The 12,181-nt window shown below is 35.8% G+C and overlaps 1 protein-coding gene across 1 annotated transcript in view; it reads right to left on the bottom strand.

Annotated features, from left to right (window-relative positions):
* BBS9 (Bardet-Biedl syndrome 9) overlaps nucleotides 1-12,181 on the bottom strand; it is a gene marked incomplete at its 3' end in the record, with an annotated part of 127,060 nt that overhangs the window by 80,447 nt on the left and 34,432 nt on the right. The window contains exon 8 of the mRNA XM_009998099.1: nucleotides 10,904-11,033. Coding sequence (XP_009996401.1) covers nucleotides 10,904-11,033 — 130 coding nt within the window. The remainder of the gene's footprint in view (nucleotides 1-10,903; nucleotides 11,034-12,181) is intronic.

Genomic DNA, 12,181 nt, shown 5'->3' with positions numbered 1-12,181 from the left:
CTGGTGTGACTCAGTGCTAGCTACCACTCATTTTTAACTGGTTTTGGCTATCTGCAGAGCACCCTCAGGCTCCTCTGAAACCCCTTCCTCATTAAAAAAATCTTTGTTCAACACAACATTAAAAGTAATACTTGTGTAAGACGTCCCCAGTCTGCTACTACATATGAAAACAGATGTTTGCTCTCAGAAATTAAGATTCTTTTGAGGCATTTAACATGCTCTACACACTCTGCAGAGGGCATGCAGACATGTAATGTAAATATAGTATTCATTTAGAATTAATGGAAAATAACATTCAATATCATTAAGTGGTCAATAATCAGTGCTGTTGCTTTACAGAAATCATTCCCATTTGTGATAGTTTTGAATTGGTCATCTTAACAGAACACCAGACACAAAGCTAGTTAAGAAAATTAAATACACACAAGAGGAACAGGAAAATGAAACATGATTTCATCTTGATAACCAGTGGAAAAGTAGTAAAAAAAAAAAGAGAAGTTACAACTAGAACTGCAGGCCAATACCTATGCCTTCTTACAGGCACTGAAATCAACCAAGAGTCAGAACTGAATAAAACATTAATTTGGCCAGAGTGCTACCATTTTGAATGCCTGAAGGATTCCCCAGTTTCCAGGTCTTATACAGAACTCTCTTCCTCTAGTTGGGAGCGAAGACATTTTCACTGGCACCTTTACATGGTGACACCATACAACAGACTAGTAAACTAGTGCTTTAGTGCATGACGAATTCAGGTAAGTCTTCAGCTTGTGCAGTTTTCTGCTTGAAAGACACTCTTCCTAACAAGCCAAACAACTTCCAGCAACCAAATAAAAAGGAGATTTTTTTTTTTTCACCCAACAGCAAAATTTAAAAAGAAATGGAAATTGTTTTTACTTTTACTGCCAAGTTTAAAAAAACACACTACTCACAAAAGTTTGTGTCAGGAGTCTTTTCCACCAGACCACTACTGCCACCTTGGGGGCAGAACAATCAGGCTTGTGAGGGCAAGCCAAGCAGCACAGCTTTCACACAGGAGAGCCCTGAAAGCTACCATATCACATTAAATTCAGCGTTCAAGGTTGTTTGTTGTTTGGTTTTGTTGCTTTGTTTTGTTGTGTGGTTTGTTTGTGTTTTTTTGGAGGGGGGGTGTGTTTTAACAGGGTTAACATAATAGCTTTGAAGTCTAAACGGAAGGGAATCTTAACAGGTTCAGATTTAACAATGAATGCAGAGGATAACACATGCAGAGGTATGGATGCATCACAGACATCCATATAGGACATGACCTGGTTCCTTCAGACAGGGAAAACACATACTGGTATAAAAACGTGATTCAAGCTCATTATACAAATTACATATAAAAATAATTTTTATATGAATTATTAACCAACCTAGATTTTTCTTGTTTTAAATCTAAAATCAAAACTTTATCAAAAGCAGTTGAAGTTTTGTTGAATACTGAAGTAACCAGCTGTACAGAACTCAGATTTAAATTAAGATTTAAATTAAAATTAGTATTTGTCACAAATTAGAATAAAACCAGAATATTCAGAGTGATGACACAAGCCTCCAGAAATACATTATCTTGCTTCAGGCAAAAAAACGTAGAGTTTTGAAGTATATTATACTTCAAGTATATTATATATGGTGAAAAGTTCTTAACTTCCACATTGCATTTATTACCACAGTTCCATATCTAAGACAGTGGCATTATCTGAACTGGAAACAAATGCGAGGACTGATAAGAAAACCGCTAAGAGCTCCATATATTAAGAAGCATGAGAAGTTACATTGTGATTTCATTTATGAAAATACCACAGTGTTAGAAGAAAGAAATTAAGACCAACTGTGGTACACCTAAAATATCTCCATGCTTCGCTCCCTCTCACAGCTGCACCAAGAAGTACATGTCTTCATTTGCACGTCCTTCACCTGAAGTCTAAAATCTGTTTCAAGGCCAGTCTGGCTCACCGGCAGACACATGTACAGTTTCCAAATGCTCAAAGGCTGTATCAAAAGATAGCAGCTATGACATTGTACATATAGGATCTGAGGGGCCTCAAAAGGTTTATCTAAAACCTTCACTTCTCCCACTTGAAGATAGGGATCACAGTCCATTTCACTCCAAGCAAGCTGGCAAAGTCCCTAGCATCTCTGCTTCTAACAACAGAGATGCAGGGTGCTATACTGATAAAACCTACACTCTAGTAAGTTTATTTAGATCAAGCTTATTCTTAACTATTGTTTTCATACAAGATAATATTAGACAGCACATGAGAAATATTAGACCACCCACAGACTACAATGAGGATAAGAATAACCATCATGCGTCTTTATCACAGATTTATTCTGAAAGGATTGAGTAATTACATAACTTTAAAAACATTCAACTCTAATTTCCATGTCTTTTTCCTCACAGTTTGACAGTGATGTGCCTGCAAGCTTCAAAATTCTCCAGCATTTCAGGCAGGAAAAACTGCATATATTTTAACAATACTTACCACTGTTCCTGTACTCTGTCTTATATAAAGCAAAGCTGCTCTTTCAACGCATCTCTGGCACTTTGCACTGCTAGCTGCCTCTTGTCTCCATTGCTTAACATAAATGCCCCAGCAGCTGGTCCTCATGTGAAAAAATGCCTTTCATGTTAATAGCATAATAACCAAGACCTTCAAACTCAACTGCCTTAGACTGTTCATAATAACTGTTTTTCAAACAGGATGTCCAGCACTTCCATAGGCAGTGTCACAATACATCCATGAACTCCAGCCTACTGCTCAATTCCTAACTCCAAGACTGAGTTCAGAACCTGAATTAATCTAAAATCTCCTGTCACAACATGAACCAGAAGAGAGAAATTGCAGGTTAGCCAAAAAGGCCCCATGCAATTTGTTCAAAAGCAAACATTTCATTTTAAATACTGGAGGAGGAGTTACTTGCCTTCTTCTTGGGCAGTTAGAATTTCTGCTTTTAAGGCTTTTCCCTAGAATCACGAGGGTAGGAATATTTTAACTTTTATTCTAAAGAAAGTTTAAACACTGGCAAAACCATATGCCTATAAAAAGTTGGCTTTTTGAAACAGCCAATAATTGACGTGCAATAAAATCAGGAGAACTGGCAATATGGGCATGTGCTTAATATCAATGCAGTAAATACCATTTGAAACTAACTTGCTAGAAGGCCCAGTCATGAATCACAGTATACACTGGACATATTTAGCACACAGGTGTCTTCTCAGAGATCAAACTTCTACTAAAGTAAAAGAAATACAATTACATTCATATTTTGTGGCTAAGCTACACACTGAAATTCTCTATCAAAGGGTTTTAAAAGGGGTCATGTTTTGTTATTCTATTTCTTGACCATCCAGTGGCAATTTAGTGATGAAAAACAAATGCCTTTTTTTTCTTTAAATTGTTTCTTTAAAACGCAATTATGCTTAGGTAGAAATATTCTAGAATTCTCTGCATTTAAATTCTCAGATCAAGGCAACATTCTTACAGAACTTTCAAATAAAAATTTATATGTATACATATACATAACTGACCCATTCATACTGTTTGTCATAACTGGCATTGCTTCTATTACAGTACTACCATCCAGAAAAAGGGAAAATCTTTCAACAAACTATAAAGTTTGATTCCTGCAGTTTTCTTTCCATAAAACTGTGTAATAAGTGCTAAGTTTTGCTGGTTTTATATGTAAGTTTTGCAATTTTTATATGGTGATTCTTTAACAGTTGTGGTAGCTGTGGTGATGTCAGTTCTAAGAAGGAGAAACAGATGGGTTGGAGTGAAGAACAAAGTTATTTTCAAGCATCTGGATAGCTAAGAAATTCAATGAGAGGGGTTTTATGTTGATTCCACCCTCTATTACCCTAGATGTGATTGCACTTTTACACCTTATATACTTAATTCGACTACAGTACTCCTTCATATTTTTTTCCAGTTAAATGCAGTTCCTTTTGCCTTTCTACTGCTTGGAGAGCCCAGCTACACAACATATATTCATCTAACCACCCAATGTACTATGATTCTATGCCAGAGAATAAGTTTTAATTTCAAGTTCATATTTGGACCAGACCAGTATTTTCTCACTTGCAAATTGATTGCAGATCTTAATTTTCTTTAAAAAAAAATATTGGAAGATAAAACTTCATAAAGCACATTTTCAGTGAATGGCTATACACTGGAATTCTCAAGTCCAACTTTTGGACTCATATACCTTATTTAAATTAAACTGATCAATCTGTACATCAATCAACATGAGTTCAAATAGGGGAATCAATCCTGTGTCAAAATAAAATATTTAAACACTAGGTTTACATTCTCTTCTTTATGAAGAGAGGTTGCTGAATCAGAGACTTATAAATAAGCTTATGCAGATAAAGTGCCATGAAGTTATAAGCACATTAACTATGTCAGGCTCAAGATATTACTCATATACAGAAAACAAGTCTATGTTCTATGAAGCCAATGAACAACAGTCCCCAGTGACCTTATACCTCATTAGACTTGTAGGTACAAACATCAGACTACCAAGCCAAAAAAACATTCCCACTTATCTGTATCCCTAAGTTTTCATCTGTGGTTATCAAGAATAAATGTCACTTGCCTGTAGTAGCACATGGCAAAAAGTCAAAGACCACTCGCTAGAAACCACTATCTTCAGCAAAAAAGGCTGCAAATTACTAGAGAACTAAACACTACACATCTTTTCACACTACACATCTGTAATGCGAGTTACACATGCTCTTTTTACTAGAAAAATGCAATAAAAGAGGCAGCTAGGAGTAAAATGATAGCTTGGCAAATAGTAAGAGACTATTGCTTCAGTAAATTACAAGTCACTGTCTCCAAAACAAACTTGTAAGTATTTAAAATATTGTAAAATACTCTTTTAATGCACCTGCATAACCACAGGACAAGCAGGCATTTTCCAAGAGAGAGGAAAGTGCAGTAGCCATAGCTATCAGCACCACACGAGCAAAAATATTCAAATACAATTTAACATGATTACATAGAAAATTAACTTTCAGTATCTTCATTAGTGAAATAGTCTCTGGTTCTTCATTATTTCTGCAAGGGGAAGAAGGACTCGTACACAAACAACATTAGAAATTTTAGACCTACTGAACTGCTTTGCCATAGAAGTCATAAGAAAATTGGACACTTTTATAGCATTTTAAGTTCATGACTTTGATGTGAGTCATTAAGCTGCAGTATTTCCTGTATCTCAGCCTACCCAATGTAACTGAATGTATTACTGAAAACCTCTAATTTGGTAGAATCCATCAATTATGTAACAGTGTAAGTCAAAACATGAACACCAATTACCTATGTGTGGCTGCCTTCAACACATAACTGATGAATACATGGCTATGTGATACACTAGCTTAACAGGCTGGTGGTTCACAACACTGACACTAGGAGTTCAGGTGTGATCCCTATAGTCAAGCCTACAGTGATCATAACTGGAGAAGCAATAACAAAAATCACTTCAGTAAATTTCAAATATCATAGTCAGTTGTAGTGCTAGCAATTAGCGGGGGGGGGGGGAAATAAATCCCTTTTTTTGATTGCAAGCTGAGCAAAACAGAATCAGTGGTGAAAACCTGGAATCCTGTGCTATTTTATGGGATCATTCCTCAGTATAAACTTAAGTAAACTTGAAGTTCATAAAGTGATAGAGAGTGGATAAAGCTTACTGAGTAGCCCTGCTTGCCATTTTCAACATATACAACCTATTTCCTGGCTTTTCAACAGTTCCTTTTGGTTTAAAAAATAATTTTTCCCCCATTTGAAATAATGGAAATCTATTTACTAGCTTCATTCAAGCTTATAATTTAGGATCTGGAAATGTAATATTTCAAGAAACCCAGGAACTCTTATTCTTTAAAGGTGACAAATTACTTTTGCACAAAAAAACCTTTCCAGACTGCTTTATATTTCCTCTTCCAAAAACATGCTGTTCCATTACAGAGCAAAATTATATTTAACTATCAAATGAAAGTGAAAGCAAGTATTCTAGTAACTTTCACCAACTTGTCCATACCTGTCAACTCCTTGTAATAAAAAGAACTTGACATTTTAGAAGGCATACATGTAATTTTGTGGGTTATCTGCTTCAAGAATCTTTCTTCCATGAAGTCCTTTTGCTCACAGATACAGCACATACTAATGCTCACAAAATAAAGTCAGTTCCTATATTTTAATTCTCAGATGCAGCTCCTAAAAGCAAGAGTCACCACATATGCATAGCATCCAGTTACCTACAGAGAAGCATTACAACCGTGTCTGAGGTTTTCTTTTGGGTATTTCTAATCAAATTCCAAAGCAGCTGAAGGTGAAAATATCCGTCATTTAAACACAAAGTTCACTGACAAACTGGGCCTAAGGTAGGAAGAGTCCCCAACAAATTAAACAGAGAAGAAAGAATTATCTTTCTCATGATTCATCCCTGAACTCAGAGAAGCCTAGTTTACTGTTAAAACTGTGCCTGCTGATAAATTACATTTTTTTTGCCATAGACATACCACCAGACATTATTTCTTGGCAGATAGCTGAGAGCACAAAGAACCAAAATTAGAGGCAACATGAAATACTGACTTGAAAAATAAAAGCATTTGAGGAAGTCTGCAGTCTATTTCAGTTTAAAAGGAAAAACTCAAACTGCCTTTTAGCTTTCATAGGCTTATCAGATAGAACTTGAAGGCTGTGTACAAACAAAAACCAAGTACTAAAATTAAGACTTGTGAACTTCAAAAAGGTTTATAAGAAACAAAATCCCCAATTTAAATGCTTTGTGTTTTCCTACTGCAAAAACAAGTTTGTGACTTGGAAATTATCATAACAGAAATCCCTTTCCTGAGACCACGTTCAAGCTATAATGCTCTACCTATGTGGTTTTTAATACAACTCACCATGGCATTTCAGATGTTTGTGATGGAAACATCCCTGAGGCAAGCAACACGAGCTATTTTGCTTTACACTGAATGCACCTTAACATAATATTCCAGTTTCAGGTCAGCCAGGTCAGAGAAATACTTAGTGCAATCAATCAGCCATTAAAGCATGGTAGTCTTAGGAACAGCTTTGCCAAGCAAGTTAGTGTAAAATAAATAGAAAAACAGTTTTTGTCTATTCCAAGAACCTTTTATGGTCAAGCATATAGAGACAGGATAATTCAGGCATAGAAAAACAAATACAACTTGTGATAGGCTCTCAAAAGTGACTTTCTGCTACTTTCTGAATAAGTTATTTCAGATGATTCAGACAAACATAACCCACCCTTTGGGTGCAGGACTATTAAGTCACTTGCCTTTACAGGCTCAGATCCCTGCCAACAGGAAAAAAATTACCATCATATGAGGCACTTTAGCTAACAAGATCTATGTAGGAACCACGTTACTACAGGCTTGCATCCCACACAATTACCTGAATTATGAAGGGAAGAAAAAGAGAAAAAAAGAATATCTAACACTTGTAAAGAAGTATCAGAAAGTGACAAATTAATAACAAATCTGTAAGAGATACTGGTAATGAAATTTCATTTGCAAAGGAGATGAGGAGCTACAAGGAAGGTCTTAGAAAAGAGGTCTCTGATGAAACAGAAAAATGCAAAGTAAATGGCAAGAAAAAAGGGAATGGACTTGGAAGTCAATGCTAAGAAAATACTTATATAATTATTGGGGATACCAAGCAAACACTGTTGCTCACAATGACCATTTCAACACTGAAAATGTCAGGGGAGTAGGAAATACCGCAATTCCTTTATGTGACTTCCCAGGTTTCAGCTGTTCTAACTGCAATATATTAACAATTTCTCTTCAAACCAGCCCAGAAGGGTTTGCTTATTTGAGGTTTTTAATCAACTCAGTCAGAACACCTAAACCGTTTTCTTTAGAACTTCAGCTTCAGTGACAAAGCTTTTGCACAGCCATAACTTTAGGGATGACAAGACAGGGCGTGCAAAAATGTAACTGTTCAAAAGAAGGCCTATCAGCTGGAAAAGGAAATTACGTTGAAACAAAGTTTTAAGCAGTTTAATCCAAATTGTAAGTAAGTTGAAAGAAGGCCTATCAGCTGGAAAAGGAAATTATGTTGAAACAAAGTTCTAAGCAGTTTAATCCAAATTGCCAATTTAAGTGGTTAGACCTCTGAATCAATTCAGCCAGCATTAAACATGTAGGAGGCCCCATGACATCAAAACAACATCAGAAGCAGTTAGTAACTACTATACAATAACAGAACCAGAATATAAACTGCTAATAAAATAAGGACAAACTTCTATAAACAATTAGAACTGAAGTTCCAGTTCAGTGATAACAGTTATAGAGATCTTCAGGTAAAACCCAGAATACAATACACTCCCAAATTTTTGCTTGTAGTTCAAGTTTCTGATCACAAGCCTTTTGTAAGAAATTTTCAGCTTCCTGACAGAGAACACTTAGGCTTTAAAAGGCAAAAAAGCATAGTTCGACTGCTTAAAAATGTATCACTTTTAGAGTGCAGAGACAGCTCAAAAATGTCCTAAGTAGCCACTTACCTTCCATTATTCTATTCTATTCTAGTATTCCTTGCATGTTTCCAAAAATGCGATGGAAATCAAGGAGTTTAGGCTGGAACTTAATCCCAAATAATGTCGCATATTTTAATTGCTTACATACTAGTATTGCAACAGGGGTATACTGCATTTCACATTATTGTAAAAGGAAAAATCAATTCATAAAGAATAAGGAGGGGCACACATGAGAACCACAAGTTACTTCACTGGAATTCTCCAAAGCACTTGAACAGTTGATCTTAGACATAGACAATTGAGGTTACAGGATGAAGTATGTAGGTGCTTTTAGGAGACAACTGCCCCAAGGGCATTTACATACGATAGTTTCTCATAATGCTCTTGTCCAGCAAGCTAGAGCCACACATTAGAATAGACATTAAGACAAAAAGAAAATACAGATGATCATACACGATCTGTATAGAAAACTGCTTTCAGAGCACTCCACTTACACTTTAAGTTTTACTGCAATAGAAGTGGAAAGGATGTGAAAGTAACTAACTGACATAAGTCATATTTAAGGCACTTCAGTCTCTCAGCAGTGTAGAACTAACATGCTTATCTAACTGACATAAGTCATATTTAAGGCACTTCAATCTCTCAGCAGTGTAGAACTAACATGCTTAAAGTACTTAATACTATAGTAGTGCCCAGAGCCCCCAACTGAGACAGAGGCCTCTCTTGAGTGGAGTATTTGAAAATAGTTATCAATCTGAAACAAGGAATTCCCTTTAAAAATTTTTTAAGAAGTATTCTCTTGTTTAAGCCAAATTACTATACCTATGGGCTTTACTACAGTTTCTGCTGTTTAGCTCATCTTTATTTTTCATGTCAGAAAGTAAAAGCATGCTGCATATTTTTTAAACAGAAAGCCAGAAGAAACCTAGCTCTGAAACACATATGCCCTGGACTTCTCCCTGCCTTTCAGGCCATTGGGTCTAGACAGTGACACTCCTTCATTTATCAGTATCTGTATGAAGAGGTTTGTATAACTAGACTGCTCTCTCTACAGTCTCAGAACAAAACCCCAAACCAAAGTATTAGTAGGTCTGTGGGAATTCTGAATGATCCCTCTAAATTCTCACTAAGATCAAACTCCTGAGTGTTAAAGTTCACATGGAACAGGCAGAATCTGCATGAATTTCTTACAGGCATTATCAAAACAGATGGTTTAACAATATGAGTTTCCACACAAACAATGGTATACCCAAAGATTAAGTACAATCTACTGTTGCAGGTATCAATGCTTTTTTCATCTTTTTTCTGACAAGCATTTTTTCCAAATTTCAAAAGGTGTACAGTCATATCCTGTATGATTAACTTTTGGTTATACTAACTGGCCCACTGAGACTATGTGTTACATTTTACTTATAAGATGTGTTGGATGAAAACCAGCATAATTCTCTCCAGAGTCTAAAAAAAATTTAAAATATTTTAAAATCATTAGGAAGCCATTAGTACCAAACAAAACACAAACATCCTTCAGATTGGTCTGCAGAAACCAGTAGTCAGATGTTGCATTTGCACCTGCCATGAGATGAATACATGATTTATGATCAAGTATTGACTAGAATCAAGTGCATGTTGGCACAGCAGCCACAAGCCTGCTGGGGATCAGAAGTAATCTACCTGACAAGGACATTCCTACTGCATCTTATATGGTCAGAGGCACTGGGCAGCCAACAACCACAACACCTCTGGTGACACATAATTCAGGCTTAAACTGGATTGTAAAAACAGCTCAATTTTTCTGTAGTTTGCTTCTTTCTGTGATAAACCCAGCACAAGTTATCAATGTCATAATTTCTCTACACTTGATCTTCCAACCAACCCATTTTTCCATGATCTGTCTTACATCTATTTTACAAGAAGTCTTGGTCTATTGCAATGCAATCCTGAGCAATTTAAACAGTTCCTTAGCTTCCACAGTTCAATATGGAGCTGAATAATCTGTTTCAACCAATCATCTCTGGAATCCATATGTTCATGAAGGCTTCATGAAGAACACATTTTTCCCTGTTTTCCTGTCTCAGGGAAGGTTCTCAGATTGCAAAGCTTAACTTTTCATTCTTTTAAAGAACAAACTACTCCACGAGAGATAAGAGACACCAGGTTCTACTTTCACTCAAGAAAAACAAACTAAAGCACAGTAATTCTAGTACACTTACAGAATTAACAGTATGACCATTAATGTAATAAGTATTTTACAAAGCAAAGAAAAACTGAATTTTTCTTTTACAAGTTACCTTTTTGCTACTTACCTCAGAAGTGTTAGACTCTACAAGCAAATTTCACCATGGCAAATTAATCTGAAAAAATTAAACTTTAACAAGATACTTACTGTAAATTTGCTACTTTTACTGATACAGGAATGTGGGGAAGCTGAGTGGCCCATTTCAGTGTAACATCTTGATAAACATTCAGCATTTTACTATGGTTTCCAATCAGAGTGTTTATTGTTCCTTCTTTCACTGTTAAAGATATAAAACCAATTTTAGGATGAAAGACTTTCAGAAGTCAGTACTTTTCTTCAAAGCTTACATTGCTACACTATTTTTTCCTTTCCTGTTAAGCCACTACTTCTTGCAAATTAATTTAGTATAATTAAAGTGACAAAAGTTATGAAAGCTACATTAACAATAACCAAGCATATATGTGATACATTATGGATACTAATTTCAACTGCATGCCACACAACACATGCCCCAACTTCCAAAGATTCTAGCCAGCCATGTTTGGTAACTTAAAACATGACTAACAAAGATTCATAATTGCCATGTTAACATGGCAGGAGAGATGTAACAAAACGCATGTTTAAAAATCAGCTACTTAGACTTTTCATTAAATACTTGACCTGTGAAAAACTGATTAAAGGTGTATGAGAAATCAGAAAGCATAAAATGTTAAGACAGTTATCATATTTAGAAATCCTAAAACTCTTTTAAAATAAGATGGTGCCAAAAACTTACCAGTTTTTGAAATATTAATATAGAATAGGTACTAAGAATCTGTAGTTCTACAGGGGCATCCATACAGTGTAATAAGTTAGTTTGATCTCCTAAAAGTAATTGTTTGATTTTTTAACACACAGTACAAGAGAGAAGGTCCTCAAACACTAATTTACTCCTCAAAAATCTCTCATTCTTTGATGGTTATTGCAATGTTAGCCTGAGCAAACCTATTGAAACACTAGGCAAGTACCTCAATTTCGTGATTAGAAAGTATCTACTTAGATTTTAGAAGTTATTACACTTCTCACTAACATTTAAAATCAAACTTATTTCATCCTGTCCTGGTTTGAGCCAGGATGAAGCCAATTTTTCTTTTTACTAATTTTTTTTTTCCTTCAGTAAGCTTTCTTGTAACTAGCAACAGCATGTTCTGCTAGGCTGATAAGACAGTGGAATGTTTTTCTAACTATTGAGGCTTCAAGGCTGCACCTGCACTCTGCCGGCTCAGACACTACGGGGAGATCTGTGACCCCCCCGTAGGAGGCTGAGTTAGACGGACAGCAAAATTGGCCAAAGATATTCCATTCCATATATCTACGTAAGCTCAAAGGAAGGTCAGAGATCACAGAAGACAACTTCCTTCCTTCCTTCTTCTTCTTCCCTTCTCT

The sequence above is a fragment of the Chaetura pelagica genome, unplaced genomic scaffold (genome assembly GCF_000747805.2).
Source record: "Chaetura pelagica isolate M959 unplaced genomic scaffold, ChaPel_1.0 scaffold485, whole genome shotgun sequence".
NCBI lineage: Eukaryota > Metazoa > Chordata > Aves > Apodiformes > Apodidae > Chaetura > Chaetura pelagica.
The sequence above is the reverse complement of the archived record's forward strand: the minus strand, read 5'-3'. Positions and strand labels throughout refer to the sequence as shown.